A 16,243-nucleotide genomic window follows, 5' to 3' on the forward strand; every position below is an offset into this window, starting at 1 on the left:
GGCTTAGTACGGTGCTCTGCACACAGTAAGCGCTCAATAAATATGATTGAATGAATGAATGAATCCCCCTTCTAGACTGTGAGCCCACTGTTGGGTCGGGACCGTCTCTAGATGTTGCCAACTTGGACTTCCCAAGCGCTTAGTACGGTGCTCTGCACACAGTAAGCGCTCAATAAATACGATTGAATGAATGAATGAATATTTGTACAGATTTATTACTCTATGTATTTTACTTGGACATATTTACATATTCTATTTATTTTATTTTGTTAATATGGTTTGTTTTGTTGTCTGTCTCCCCCTTCTAGACTGTGGGCCTGCTGTTGGGTAGGGACCGTCTCTAGATGTTGCCAACTTGGACTTCCCAAGCGCTTAGTCCAGTGCTCTGCACACAGTAAGCGCTCAATAAATACGATTGAATGAATGAATGAATGAATCCCCCTTCTAGACTGTGAGCCCACTGTTGGGTAGGGACCGTCCCTAGATGTTGCCAACTTGGACTTCCCAAGCGCTTAGTACGGTGCTCTGCACACAGTAAGCACTCAATAAATACGATTGAATGAATGAATCCTCCTTCTAGTCTGTGAGCCCACTGTTGGGTAGGGACCGTCTCCATATGTTGCCAACTTGTACTTCCCAAGCGCTTAGTCCAGTGCTCTGCACACAGTTAGTGCTCAATAAATACAATTGAATGAATGAATGAATGAAAAGTCACTTCACTTCTCTGGGCCTCAGTTCCCTCATCTGGAAAATGAGGAGCGGATAAGAGAAGCAGCGTGGCTTAGTAGAGAAGCAGTGTGGCTTAGTGGAAAGAGCCTGGGCTTGGGAGTCAGAGGTTGTGGGTTCGAATCCTGGCTCTGACACTTGTCAGCTGTGTCACTTTGGGCAAGTCAGTTCACTGCTCGGAGCCTCAGTGACCTCATCTGTCAAATGGGGATGACGACTGTGAGCCCCACGTGGGACCACCTGATGACTTTGTATCTCCCCCAGCGCTTAGAATAGTGCTTGGCGCACAGTAAGCGCTTAACAAATACCTTCATTATTAATATTATTATTACAGAGCCTGGCACATAGTAAGCGCTTAACAAGAGAAGCAGCGTGGCTCAGTGGCAAGAGCCCGGGCTTTGGAGTCAGAGGTCATGGGTTCGAATCCTGGCTCGACACCATGTCTGCTTTGTGACCTTGGGCAAGTCACTTCACTTCTCAGAGCCTCAGTGACCTCATCTGTCAAATGGGGATGACGACTGTGAGCCCCACGTGGGACCACCTGATGACCTTGTATCCCCCCTCAGCACTTAGAATAGTGCTTGGCGCACAGTAAGCGCTTAACAAATACCTTCATTATTAATATTATTATTACAGAGCCTGGCACATAGTAAGCACTTAACAAGAGAAGCAGCGTGGCTCAGTGGCAAGAGCCCGGGCTTTGGAGTCAGAGGTCATGGGTTCGAATCCTGGCTCGACACCATGTCTGCTTTGTGACCTTGGGCAAGTCACTTCACTTCTCGGAGCCTCAGTGACCTCATCTGTCAAATGGGGATGACGACTGTGAGCCCCATGTGGGACCACCTGATGACCTTGTATCCCCCCCAGCGCTTAGAATAGTGCTTGGTGCATAGTAAGCTGTATATATGTATATATATGCATATATATATATATATATATATATATATATATATATATATATATGTGTGTATATATGTATATACATGTGTATATATATGTATATATTACCTATATATATATATATATATATATATGTTTGTACATATTTATTACTCTATTTATTTATTTATTTATTTTGCATGTACATATCTATTCTATTTATTTTATTTTGTTAGTATGTTAGTAGTTTGTTCTCTGTCTCCCCCTTTTAGACTGTGAGCCCACTGTCGGGTAGGGACCGTCTATGTTGGCAACTTGGACTTCCCAAGCGCTTAGTCCAGTGCTCTGCACACAGTAAGCGCTCAATAAATACGATTGATTGATTGATAGTAAGCGCTTAACAAGTACCTTCACTATCAATATTATTCTTCCAGAGCCTGGCACATAGTAAGCGCTTAACAAAGACCACAAAGACCACAATCAGTAGTATTATTATTATTATTCTAGAGACACGGTCCCTGTCCTTCGTGGGGATAGAAGGGCGGCCTCCTGGGTGCGGGACGGTGGGGTGGGCGAGGGAGAATCAATCAATCAGTGGTGTTTATTGAGTGGGGTGGGCGAGGGCTGGCGAAGGGAGAATCAATCAATTAATCAATGGTATTTATTGAGGGTGAATGTTGCCCCCTTCGCCGGGGGGCTGCCCCTTCCTCTCCCGCTTCCCAGGGTCCAGCGGATCCCGCCGGTCAACACCACCGGCGGGCTGGACTTCAACTTTGGAGCCGCTCCTCTGGATGCTAAACCTTCCGTCTTCCTGCTGCTCTTCAAGAACATCAGCGTGGTGCCTACTACATGGTGAGCCGGGGCGGGCGTCGACGGAAACGGCGGGCTGAGGCCGAAGGCGGGGGGAGCCGAGAGGATGATGATGATGATGGTATTTGTTAAGCGCTTACTATGTGCAAAGCACTGTTCTCAGCGCTGGGGGGGGATACAAGGAGATCCAGTTGTCCCACGCGGAGCTCACAGTCTTAATCCCCATTTTGCAGATGAGGTCACTGAGGCACAGAGAAGGGAAGTGACTTGCCCAAAGTCACACAGCTGGCAAGCGGCGGAGCCGGGATTTGAGAAGTGAAGTGACTCGCCCAAAGTCACCCACTTGACAGTTGGCAGAGCCGGGATTTGAACTCATGACCTCTGACTCCAAAGCCCGGGCTCTTTCCAGTGAGCCACGCTGCTTCTCTTGTCGTACATTGAGCACTTGCCGTGTGCAGAGCATTCATTCATTCATTCAGTCGTATTTATTGAGCGCTTACTGTGTGCGGAGCACTGGACTAAGCGCTTGGGAAGTACAAGTTGGCAACACCTAGAGACGGTCCCTACCCAACAGCGGGCTCACGGTCTAGAGCACTGTACCAAGCACTTGGGAGAGGACAAGAGAATAATAATAATAATAATGATGGTATTTGTTAAGCACTTACTACTACTACTAGTAATAATAATGGCATTTATTAAGATTCAGGAGAGGAGACAACCCCAGCACCCCTGGGCAGGGCTCATCAGCCCCCTCCTAGACTGGGAGCCCGTAGTTGGGTGGGGACCGTCTCTATTTGTTGCCGACTTCTACTCCCCAAGCGCTTAGTCCAGTGCTCTGCACATAGTAAGCGCTCAATAAATACGATTGAATGAATGAATGAATGAAATACCACTGTTATTATCATTCTTCTTCTTCTTCTTATTATTATTATTAATCAGACACATTCCCTGCCCACCACAAGTTTACAGTCTAGAGGGTCGACAGGCTCTGATCTCATGACTTTCCAATGTCCAGGCCCGGGATCTACCCGCTCTGCCACGCTGCTTTAGATCCGGGGGAGCCGTCCCCCCGAGAGGGAGTAGGGACCGTCTCTAGATGTTGCCGACTTGTCCTTCCCAAGCGCTTAGTCCAGTGCTCTGCACACAGTAAGCGCTCAATAAATGCAATCGATTGATTGATTGATTGATTGATCAGCCAGTTAATCGTATTCATTAACTGGCCCCCTCATTCCTACTTCCCAAGCGCTTAGTACAGTGCTCTGCACTGTAAGCGCTCAATAAATACGATTGATTGATTGATCAGCCAGTTAATCGTAATTATTAACTGGCCCCCTCCTTCCTACTTCCCGAGGGCTTAGTGCAGTGCTCTGCACACAGGAAGCGCTCAATAAATACGATTGAATGAATGAATGAATGAAATACCACTATTATTATCATTATTCTTCTTCTTATTATTATTATTAATCAGACACATTCCCTGCCCACCACAAGTTTACAGTCTAGAGAGTGGACAGGCTCTGATCTCATGACTTTCCAATGTCCAGGCCCGGGATCTACCCGCTCTGCCACGCTGCTTTAGATCCGGAGGAGCCGTCCTCCCGAGAGGGAGTAGGGACCGTCTCTAGATGTTGCCAACTTGTCCTTCCCAAGCGCTTAGTCCAGTGCTCTGCACACAGTAAGCACTCAATAAATACGATTGATTGATTGATTGATCAGCCAGTTAATCGTATTTATTAACTGGCCCCCTCATTCCTACTTCCCAAGCGCTTAGTACAGTGCTCTGCACACAGTAAGCGCTCAATAAATGCGATTGATTGATTGATCAGCCAGTTAATTGTATTTATTAACTGGCCCCCTCCTTCCTACTTCCCAAGCGCTTAGTGCAGTGCTCTGCACACAGTAAGCGCTCAATAAATACGATTGAATGAATGAATGAATGAAATACCACTATTATTACCATCATTATTATTATTATTATTATTAATCAGACGCATTCCCTGCCCACCACGAGTTTACAGTCTAGAGAGTCGACAGGCTCTGATCTCCTGACCTTCCAATGTCCAGGCCCGGACTCCATCCGCTCTGCCACGCTGCTTTAGATCCGGGGGAGCCGTCCTCCCGAGAGGGAGTAGGGACCGTCTCTAGATGTTGCCGACTTGTCCTTCCCAAGCGCTTAGTCCAGTGCTCTGCACACAGGAAGCGCTCAATAAATACGATTGATTGATTGATTGATTGATCAGCCAGTTAATCGTATTTATTAACTGGCCCCCTCATTCCTACTTCCCAAGCGCTTAGTCCAGTGCTCTGCACACAGTAAGCGCTCAATGAATACGATTGATTGATTGATTGATTCCTCTCCCCCTCCTCCCCCTCCCCATTCATTCACTCATTCACTCATTCATTCATATTTATTGAGCGCTTACTGTGTGCAGAGCACTGTACTATCCCCCCCCGCCTTACCTCCTTCCCCTCCCCGCAACACCTGTATATATGGATAGTACTGAGCACTTACTGTGTGCAGAGCGCTGTACTATCCCCACCCCCGCCTTACCTCCGTCCCCTCCCCACAGCACCTGTATATATGGATAGATGTTTGTACGGATTTATTACTCTATTTATTGATTTATTTTATTTGTACACGTTTATTCCATTTATTCTATTTCGTTAACATGTTTTGTTTTTTTGTCCGTCTCCCCCTTCTAGCCTGTGAGCCCGCTGTCGGGTAGGGACTGTCTCTAGATGTTGCCAACTTGGACTTCCCAAGCGCTTAGTCCAGTGCTCTGCACACAGTAAGTGCTCAATAAATACGATTGATTGATTGATTGATTGATCAGCCAGTTAATCGTGTTTATTAACTGGCCCCCTCCTTCCTCTCCCCCTCTTCCCCCTCCCCATTCATTCATTCATTCATTCATTCGTATTTATTGAGCGCTTACTGTGTGCAGAGCACTGTACTATCCCCCCCGCCTTACCTCCTTCCCCTCCCCACAGCACCTGTATATATGGATAGTATTGAGCACTTACTGTGTGCAGAGCACTGTACTATCCCCGCCGCCTTACCTGCTTCCTCTCCCCCTCCTCCCCCTCCCCATTCATTCATTCATTCATTCATTCATTCATTCATTCATTCGTATTTATTGAGCTCTTACTGTGTGCAGAGCACTGTACTATCCCCCCCACCTTACCTCCTTCCCCTCCCCACAGCACCTGTATATATGGATAGTACTGAGCACTTACTGTGTGCAGAGCGCTGTACTATCCCCCCCGCCTTACCTCCTTCCTCTCCCCCTCCTACCCCTCCCCATTCATTCATTCATTCACTCATCCATTCATTCATTCATTCATTCATTCGTATTTATTGAGTGCTTACTGTGTGCAGAGGACTGTACTATCCCCCCCGCCTTACCTCCTTCCCCTCCCCACAGCACCTGTATATATGGATAGTATTGAGCACTTAATGTGTGCAGAGCACTGTACTATCCCCCCCCCCGCCTTATCTCCTTCCTCTCCCACTCCTCCCCCTCCCCATTCATTCATTCATTCATTCGAATTTATTGAGTGCTTACTGTGTGCAGAGCACTGCACTATCCCCCCCACCTTACCTCCTTCCCCTCCCCACAGCACCTGTATATATGGATAGTACTGAGCACTTACTGTGTGCAGAGCGCTGTACTATCCCCCCCGCCTTACCTCCTTCCTCTCCCCCTCCTACCCCTCCCCATTCATTCATTCATTCACTCATCCATTCATTCATTCATTCATTCATTCGTATTTATTGAGTGCTTACTGTGTGCAGAGGACTGTACTATCCCCCCCGCCTTACCTCCTCCCCCTCCCCACAGCACCTGTATATATGGATAGTATTGAGCACTTACTGTGTGCAGAGCACTGTACTATCCCCCCCGCCTTACCTCCTTCCTCTCCCCCTCCTCCCCCTCCCCATTCATTCATTCATTCATTCATTCGTATTTATTGAGCGCTTACTGTGTGCAGAGCACTGTACTATCCCCCCACCTTACCTCCGTCCCCTCCCCACAGCACCTGTATATGTGGATAGATGTTTGTACGGATTTATTACTCTATTTATTGATTGATTTTATTTGTACATGTTTATTCTGTTTATTCTATTTTGTTAACATGTTTTGTTTTGTTGTCCATCTCCCCCTTCTAGACTATGAGCCCGCTGTTGGGTAGGGACCGTCTCTAGATGTTGCCGACTTGTACTTCCCAAGCACTTAGTACAGTGCTCTGCACACAGTAAGCGCTCAATAAATACGATTGAATTTATTGAGCACTTATTGGGTGCAAAGCACTGGATTAATAATAATAATTATAATGATCAATCAATCATATTTATTGAGCACTTACTTTGTGCAGAGCACTGTACTAAGCGCTTGGGAAGTACAAGTTGGCTACATAATGATGACTTCTAGACTGAGCCCACTGTTGGGTAGGGACCATCTCTATATGTTGCCAACTTGTACTTCCCAAGCATTTAGTACAGTGCTCAATAAATACGATTGAATGAATGAATGAATGACATTTATTAAGTGCTTACTATGTGCCAAGCACTGTTCTAAGCACTGGGGAGGTTACACGGTGATCAGGTTGCCCCCCGGGGGCTCCCAGTCTTCATCCCCATTTTACAGATGAGGGAACTGAGGCCCAGAGAAGTGAAGTGACTTACCCAAAGTCACCCAGCTGACAAGTGGCAGAGCCGGGATTTGAACCCATGACCTCTGACTCCAAAGCCCGGGCCCTTTCCACTGAGCCACACTGCTTCTCTAAGTGATTAAGTGATGGGGAGAGCAGAGATCCCAGGCCTGGAGGTTGGATAGGGACCGTCTCTATATAATAATAATGATGGCATTTATTATGCGCTTACTATGTGCAAAGCACTGTTCTAAGCGCTGGGGGAGATACCAGGTGATCAGACTGTCCCATGGGGGGCTCACAGTCTTAATCCCCATTTTCCAGATGAGGTAACTGAGGCCCAGAGAAGTGAAGTGACTTGCCCAGAGTCACACAGCTGACACGCGGCGGAGCTGGGATTTGAACCCACGACCTCTGACTCCAAAGCCCGGGTTCTTTCCATTGAGCCACGCTGCTTCTCAAAAATTGGGCTCTAGATGTTTCCAACTTGGACTTCCCAAGCGCTTAGTCCAGTGCTCTGCACACAGTAAGCGCTCAATAAATACGATTGAATGAATGAATGAATGACTGTCTCTCTATGTTGCCAACTTGTACTTCCCAAGCGCTTAGTACAATCAATCAATCAATCGTATTTATTGAGCGCTTACTGTGTGCAGGGCACTGTACTAAGCGCTTGGGAAGTACAGGTTGGCAACATATAGAGACAGTCCCTACCCAACGGTGGGCTCACAGTCTAGAAAGCGCACACAGTAAGCGCTCAATAAGTACGACTGAATGAATGACTGAAGCCCGTGCTCTTGCCACTAGGCCAATGCGGCTTCTCGTCACGGGTTCTAATCCCAGCTCCTCCGCTCGTCTGCTGTGTGACCCTGGGCAAGTCACTTCCCTTTTCCGGGCCTCAGGTCCCTCATCTGGAAAATGGGGATTGAGACTGCAAGCCCCACTTGGGACAGGGACTGTGTCCACCCCGATTGGCTTATATCCACCCCGGCGGTTAGTACAGTACCTGGCACAAAGTTCACTGCTTTGCCCACAGCAAGTGCTCAACAGAGATGGTAGGGACCGTCTCTATATGTTGCCAACTTGTACTTCCCAAGCGCTTAGTACAGTGCTCTGCACACAGTCAGCGCTCAATAAATACGATTGAATGAATGAATGAATGAATACGGTTAATAATAAGCGCCTAACAAATAGACTGTGAGCCCACTGTTGGGTAGGGACTGTCTCTATATGTTGCCAACCTGTACTTCCCAAGCGCTTAGTACAGTGCTCTGCACACAGTAAGCGCTCAATAAATACGATTGAAGGAATGAATGAATGAATAAATAAATACGGTTAATAATAAGCGCCTAACAAATAGACTGTGAGCCCACTGTTGGGTAGGGACCGTCTCTATATGTTGCCAACTTGGACTTCCCAAGCGCTTAGTCCAGTGCTCTGCACACAGTAAGCGCTCAATAAATACGATTGATTGATTGATTGAAGCAGCGCGGCTTAGTGGCAAGAGCCCAGGCTTGAAAGACAGAGGACGTGGGTTCTAATCCCCGCTCCGCCACTCGTCTGCTGTGTGACCTTGGGCAAGCCGCTTAACTTCTCTGTGCCTTGGTGACTTTTTCATTCATTCATTCATTCAATCATATTTATTGAGCGCTTACTGTGTGCAGAGCACTGTATTAAGCGCTTGGGAAGTCCAAGTCGGCAACATATAGAGACGGTCCCTACCCAACGACGGGCTCACAGTCTAAAAGGGGGAGACTGACAACAAAACGAAACATGTAGACAGGGGTCAAAACTACCTCATCTGGAAAATGGGGATTAAGACTGTGAACCCCAGGTGGGACAACCTGATCACCTTGTATCTCCCCCAGCACTTAGAACAGTGCTTGGCACATAGTAAGCGCTTAACAAATACCACAATAATAATAATCATTATAATAATAACGGCATTTCTTAAGCGCTTACTATGTACCAGGCACTGTTCTAAGCGCTGGGGGGGGATACAAGGTGATCAGGTTGTCCCACGGGGGGCTCACAGTCTTCATCCCCATTTTCCAGATGAGGTCACTGAGGCCCAGAGAAGTGAAGTGATTTGCCCAAAGTCACACAGCTGACAAGTGGCCACGACCTCTGACTCCCAAGCCCAGGCTCTTTCCACTGAGCCACGCTGCTTCTCTTAAACACTGTTATACAATAATATCTAATAATGTGTATTGTAATGATAATTATTCATTCATTCATTCAATCGTACTTATTGAGCGCTTACTGTGTGCAGAGCACTGGACTAAGCGCTTGGGAAGTACAAGTTGGCAACATATAGAGACGGTCCCTACCCAACAGCGGGCTCACGGTCTAGAACGGGGAGACAGACAACGAAACGAAACATATTAACAAAATAAAATAGAATAAATATGTACAAATAAAATAAATAAATTCATTCATTCAATTGTATTTATTGAGCGCTTACTGTGTGCAGAGCACTGGACTAAGTGCTTTGGAAGTCCAAGTTGGCAACAAAGAGAGACGGTCCCTACCCAACAGCAGGCTCACAGTCTAGAAGGAGGAGACAGACAACAAAACAAAACATATTAGCAAAATAAAATAAATAGAATAAATATGTACAAATAAAATAAATAAATTCATTCATTCATTCAGTTATATTTATTGAGCACTTCCTGTGTGCAGAGCACTGGACTAAGCGCTTGGGAAGTCCAAGTTGGCAACATCTAGAGACGGTCCCTCCCCAACAGTGGGCTCACAGTCTAGAAGGGGGAGACAGACAACAAAACAAAACATATTAACAAAATAAAATAAATAGAATAAATATGTACAAATAAAATAAATAAATTCATTCATTCATTCAGTTATATTTATTGAGCACTTCCTGTGTGCAGAGCACTGGACTAAGCACTTGGGAAGTACAAGTTGGCAACATAGAGAGACGGTCCCAACCCAACAGTGGGCTCACACTCTAGAAGGGGGAGACGGACGACAAAACAAAACATATTAACAAAATAAAATAAATAGAATAAATATGTACAAATAAAATAAATAAATTCATTCATTCAATTGTATTTATTGAGCGCCCACTGTGTGCAGAGCACTGCACTAAGCTCTTGGGAAGTCAAGTTGGCAACATAGAGAGATGGTCCCTACCCAACAGCGGGCTCACAGGCTAGAAGGGGGAGACAGACAACAAAACAAAACATATGAACAAAATAAAATAAATAGAATAAATATGTACAAATAAAATATAATAAAATAAATAAATAGAATAAAATAGAATAAATGTGTATAAATAAAATAAATAAATAAAAAGAGTAATAAATCTGTACAAACATCTATACATATATACAGGTACTGTGGGGAGGGGAAGGAGGTAAGGCGGGGGGGGATGGGGAGGGGGGAGAAGGGGGAAGGCCTCCTGGAGGAGGTGAGCTCTCAGTAGGGCTTTGAAGGGAAGAAGACCTTCTAGACTGTGAGCCCACTGTTGGGTAGGGACCATCTCTATATGTTGCCAACTTGTACTTCCCAAGCGCTTAGTCCAGTGCTCTGCACACAGTAAGCGCTCAATAAATACGATTGAATGAATGAAGGGAGGAAGAGAGCTAGCTTGGCAGATGTGCCAAGGCGCTACTTGGAGAAGCAGCATGGCTCAGTGGAAAAGAGCTTGGGCTTTGGAGTCAGAGGTCGCGGGTTCAAATCCCGGCTCCACCAACTGTCAGCTGTGTGACTTTGGGCAAGTCACTTCACTCCTCTGGGCCTCAGTTCCCTCATCTGGAAAATGGGGATGAAGACTGTGAGCCCCCCATGGGACAACCTGATCACCTTGTATTCTCCCCAGTGCTTAGAACAGTGTTTTGCACATAGTAAGCGCTTAGTAAATGCCATCATCTTTATTATTATTATTATGTGCAGAGGGAGGGCATTCCGGGCCAGGGGGAGGACGTGGGCCGGGGGTCAATCAATCAATTAATCAATCGTATTTATTGTGCGCTTACTTTGTGCAGAGCACTGTACTAAACGCTTGGGAAGTCCAAGTTGGCAACATCTAGAGACGGTCCCTACCCAACAGTGGGCTCACAGTCTAAAAGGGGGAGACAGAGAACAAAACCAAACATACTAAACCAAACATACTACGGCGGCACGGGCGAGAACGAGGCCCGGTGAGGGAGAGCGAGGCACAGTGAGGAGGACGTAATTATTTAATGCCATCATCATCATCATTATTATTAGGAGTTTCCTGCTTCCCAGTGATCAGCGGATCAGCCTGGACTTCTGGGCGGAGAAGATGGAGCTGACGTCCCAGGAACTGCACCAGATGAGGGTTCAGGACAACCAACTGTTCTCCATCACCCCCAAGGCCGGGTGCCTGGACCCCGGGCAGGAGCAGACCGTGGAGCTCACCTACAGGTGCCCGGCGGGCAAGGGGGGGTGTCGGGTGCCGCCCAGGGTATGGAACTCCGCCTTCATTCATTCATTCAATCGTATTTATTGAGCGCTTACTGTTGATGATGATGATGATATCAGAGCCTGTCGACTCTCTAAGACTATAAACTTGTGGTGGGCAGGGAATAATAGTGGTATTTCATTCATTCATTCATTCAATCGTATTTATTGAGCGCTTACTGTGTGCAGAGCACTGGACTAAGCGCTTGGGAGAGGACAAGTTGGCAACATCTAGAGATGGTCCCTACTTCCTCTTGGGGGGACGGCTCCTCCAGATCTAAAGCAGCGTGGCTGAGCGGATAGAGCCCGGGACATTGGAAAGTCATGAGATCAGAGCCTGTCGACTCTCTAGACTATAAACTCATGGTGGACGGGTCATGAGATCAGAGCCTGTCGGCTCTCTAGACTGTAAACTCGTGGTGGGCAGGGAATGTGTCTGATTAATAATAACAATAATAATAATAATAATAATAATAATAATGATAATAATAGTGGTATTTCATTCATTCATTCATTCAATCTCATTTATTGAGCACTTACTGTGTGCAGAGCACTGGACTAAGCGCTTGGGAAGTCCAAGTTGGCAACATCTAGAGACGGTCCCTACTCCCTCTCGGGGGGACGGCTCCCCCGGATCTAAAGCAGCGTGGCAGAGCGGATAGAGCCCGGGACATTGGAAGGTCATGAGATCATCATCAATCGTATTTATTGAGCGCTTACTATGTGCAGAGCACTGTACTAAGCGCTAAGATCAGAGCCTGTCGACTCTCTATACTATAAACTCATGGTGGACGGGTCATGGGATCAGAGCCTGTCGACTCTCTAGACTGTAAACTCGTGGTGGGCAGGGAATGTGTCTGATTAATAATAATAATAATAATAATAATAATGATAATAATAATAGTGGTATTTCATTCATTCATTCATTCAATCTCATTTATTGAGCGCTTACTGCGTGCAGAGCACTGTGCTAAGCCCTTGGGAAGTCCAAGTTGGCAACATCTAGAGACGGTCCCTACTCCCTCTCGGGGGGACGGCTCCCCCGGATCTAAAGCAGCATGGCAGAGCGGATAGAGCCCGGGCCTGGACATTGGAAGGTCAGGAATTCAGAGCCTGTCGACTCTCTAGACTGTAAACTCATGGTGGGCAGGGAATGTGTCTGATTAATAATAATGATAATAATAATAATAATAACAGTGGTATTTCATTCATTCATTCATTCAATCATATTTATTGAGCGCTTACTGTGTGCAGAGCACTGGCCTAAGCGCTTGGGAAGTACAAGTTGACAACAAATAGAGACAGTCCCTACCCAACAATGGGCTCACAGTCTAGAAGGGGGAGACAGAGAACAAAACAAAACATGTAGACAGGTGTCAAAATGGTCAGAACAAATAGAGCGATATTCATGCATTCATTCTATTGTATTTATTGAGCGCTTACTGTACGCAGAGCACTGGACTAAGCGCTTGGGAAGGACAAGTTGGCAACATCTAGAGACGGTCCCTACTCCCTCTCAGGGGGACGGCTCCCCCGGATCTAAAGCAGGGTGGCAGAGCGGGTAGAGCCCGGGACATCGGAAGGTCATGAGATCAGAGCCTGTCGACTCTCTAGACTGTAAACTCGTGGTGGGCAGGGAATGCATCTGATTAATAATAATAATAATAATGATAATAATAGTGGTATTTCATTCATTCATTCAATTGCATTTATTGAGCGCTTACTGTGTGCAGAGCACTGGACTAAGCGCTTGGGAAGTCCAAGTTGGCAACATCTAGAGACGGTCCCTACTCCCTCTCAGGGGGACGGCTCCCCCGGATCTAAAGCAGCGTGGCAGAGGGGATGGAGCCCGGGCCCGGACATTGGAAGGTCATGAGATCAGAGCCTGTCGATACTCTAGACTATAAACTCATGGTGGACGGGTCATGAGATCAGAGCCTGTCGACTCTCTAGACTGTAAACTCGTGGTGGGCAGGGAATGCGTCTGGTTAATAATAATAATAATAATGATAATAATAGTGGTATTTCATTCATTCATTCATTCAATCATATTTATTGAGCGCTTACTGTGTGCAGAGCACTGGACTAAGCGCTTTGGAGAGGACAAGTTGGCAACATCTAGAGACGGTCCCTACTTCCTCTCGGGGGGACGGCTCCCCCGGATCTAAAGCAGCGTGGCTGAGCGGATAGAGCCCGGGACATTGGAAAGTCATGAGATCAGAGCCTGTCGACTCTCTAGACTATAAACTCATGGTGGACAGGTCATGAGATCAGAGCCTGTCGGCTCTCTAGACTGTAAACTCGTGGTGGGCAGGGAATGTGTCTGATTAAAAATAACAATAATAATAATAATAATAATAATGATAATAATAGTGGTATTTCATTCATTCATTCATTCAATCATATTTATTGAGCGCTTACTGTGTGCAGAGCACTGGACTAAGCGCTTGGGAGAGGACAAGTTGGCAACATCTAGAGACGGTCCCTACTCCCTCTCGGGGGGACGGCTCCCCCGGATCTAAAGCAGCGTGACTGAGCGGATAGAGCCCGGGACATTGGAAAGTCATGAGATCAGAGCCTGTCGACTCTCTAGACTATAAACTCATGGTGGGCAGGTCATGAGATCAGAGCCTGTCGGCTCTCTAGACTGTAAACTCGTGGTGGGCAGGGAATGTGTCTGATTAAAAATAACAATAATAATAATAATAATAATGATAATAATAGTGGTATTTCATTCATTCATTCATTCAATCTCATTTATTGAGCACTTACTGTGTGCAGAGCACTGGACTAAGCCCTTGGGAAGTCCAAGTTGGCAACATCTAGAGACGGTCCCTACTCCCTCTCGGGGGGACGGCTCCCCCAGATCTAAAGCAGCGTGGCAGAGCGGATAGAGCCCGGGACATTGGAAGGTCATGAGATCATCATCAATCGTATTTATTGAGCGCTTACTATGTGCAGAGCACTGTACTAAGCGCTAAGATCAGAGCCTGTCGACTCTCTATACTATAAACTCATGGTGGACGGGTCATGAGATCAGAGCCTGTCGACTCTCTAGACTGTAAACTCGTGGTGGGCAGGGAATGTGTCTGATTAATAATAATAATAATAATAATAATGATGATGATAATAATAATAGTGGTATTTCATTCATTCATTCATTCAATCTCATTTGTTGAGCGCTTACTCTGTGTAGAGCACTGTGCTAAGCCCTTGGGAAGTCCAAGTTGGCAACATCTAGAGACGGTCCCTACTTCCTCTTGGGGGGACAGCTCCCCCGGATCTGAAGCAGCGTGGCAGAGCGGATAGAGCCCGGGACATTGGAAGGTCATGAGATCATCATCAATCGTATTTATTGAGCGCTTACTATGTGCAGAGCACTGTACTAAGCGCTAAGATCAGAGCCTGTCGACTCTCTATACTATAAACTCATGGTGGACGGGTCATGAGATCAGAGCCTGTCGACTCTCTAGACTGTAAACTCGTGGTGGGCAGGGAATGTGTCTGATTAATAATAATAATAATAATAATAATAATGATGATAATAATAATAGTGGTATTTCATTCATTCATTCATTCAATCTCATTTGTTGAGTGCTTACTGTGTGCAGAGCACTGTGCTAAGCCCTTGGGAAGTCCAAGTTGGCAACATCTAGAGACGGTCCCTACTCCCTCTTGGGGGGACAGCTCCCCCGGATCTGAAGCAGCGTGGCAGAGCGGATAGAGCCCGGGACATTGGAAGGTCATGAGATCATCATCAATCGTATTTATTGAGCGCTTACTATGTGCAGAGCACTGTACTAAGCGCTAAGATCAGAGCCTGTCGACTCTCTATACTATAAACTCATGGTGGACGGGTCATGAGATCAGAGCCTGTCAACTCTCTAGACTGTAAACTCGTGGTGGGCAGGGAATGTGTCTGATTAATAATAATAATAATAATAATGATAATAATAATAGTGGTATTTCATTCATTCATTCATTCAATCTCATTTATTGAGCGCTTACTGCGTGCAGAGCACTGTGCTAAGCCCTTGGGAAGTCCAAGTTGGCAACATCTAGAGACGGTCCCTACTCCCTCTCGGGGGGACGGCTCCCCCGGATCTAAAGCAGCGTGGCAGAGCGGATAGAGCCCGGGCCTGGACATTGGAAAGTCATGAGATCAGAGCCTGTCCACTCTCTAGACTGCAAACTCGTGGTGGGCAAGGAATGTGTCTGATTAATAATAATAATAGTAATAATAATAATAGTGGTATTCCATTCATTAATTCATTCAATTGTATTTATTGAGCGCTTACTGTGTGCAGAGCACTGGACTAAACACTTGGGAAGTACAAGTTGGCAACAAATAAAGATGGTCCCTACCCAACAACTGGCTCATAAGGGGGAGACAGACAACAAAACAAAACATGGAGACAGGTGTCAAAATTGTCAGAACAAATAAAGCTATAGTCATTCATTCATTCAATCGTATGTATTGAGCACTTACTGTGTGCAGAGCACTGTACTAAGTATTTGGGAAGTACAAGTTGGCAACAAATAGAGACAGTCCCTACCCAACAACGGGCTCACAGTCTAGAAGGGGGAGACAGACAACAAAACAGAACATGTAGACAGGTGTCAAAATCGGCAGAACAAATACAGCTATATTCATTCATTCATTCATCATCATCATCAATCGTATTTATTGAGCACTTACTGTGTGCAGAGCACTGTACCAAGCACTTGG

General features: G+C 46.1%; 1 protein-coding gene across 1 annotated transcript in view; it reads left to right on the top strand.

Moving 5' to 3' along the window:
• Positions 1 to 16,243, top strand: part of LOC119923409 (cilia- and flagella-associated protein 65-like) — a gene marked incomplete at its 3' end in the record, with an annotated part of 198,524 nt that overhangs the window by 132,023 nt on the left and 50,258 nt on the right. Inside the window, exons 20-21 of the mRNA XM_038742808.1 lie at positions 2,329 to 2,457; positions 11,302 to 11,478. Of these exons, the coding sequence (XP_038598736.1) occupies positions 2,329 to 2,457; positions 11,302 to 11,478 (306 nt within the window). The remainder of the gene's footprint in view (positions 1 to 2,328; positions 2,458 to 11,301; positions 11,479 to 16,243) is intronic.

The sequence above is a fragment of the Tachyglossus aculeatus genome, unplaced genomic scaffold (assembly GCF_015852505.1).
Source record: "Tachyglossus aculeatus isolate mTacAcu1 unplaced genomic scaffold, mTacAcu1.pri scaffold_194_arrow_ctg1, whole genome shotgun sequence".
In the NCBI taxonomy this organism is placed as follows: Eukaryota; Metazoa; Chordata; class Mammalia; order Monotremata; family Tachyglossidae; genus Tachyglossus; species Tachyglossus aculeatus.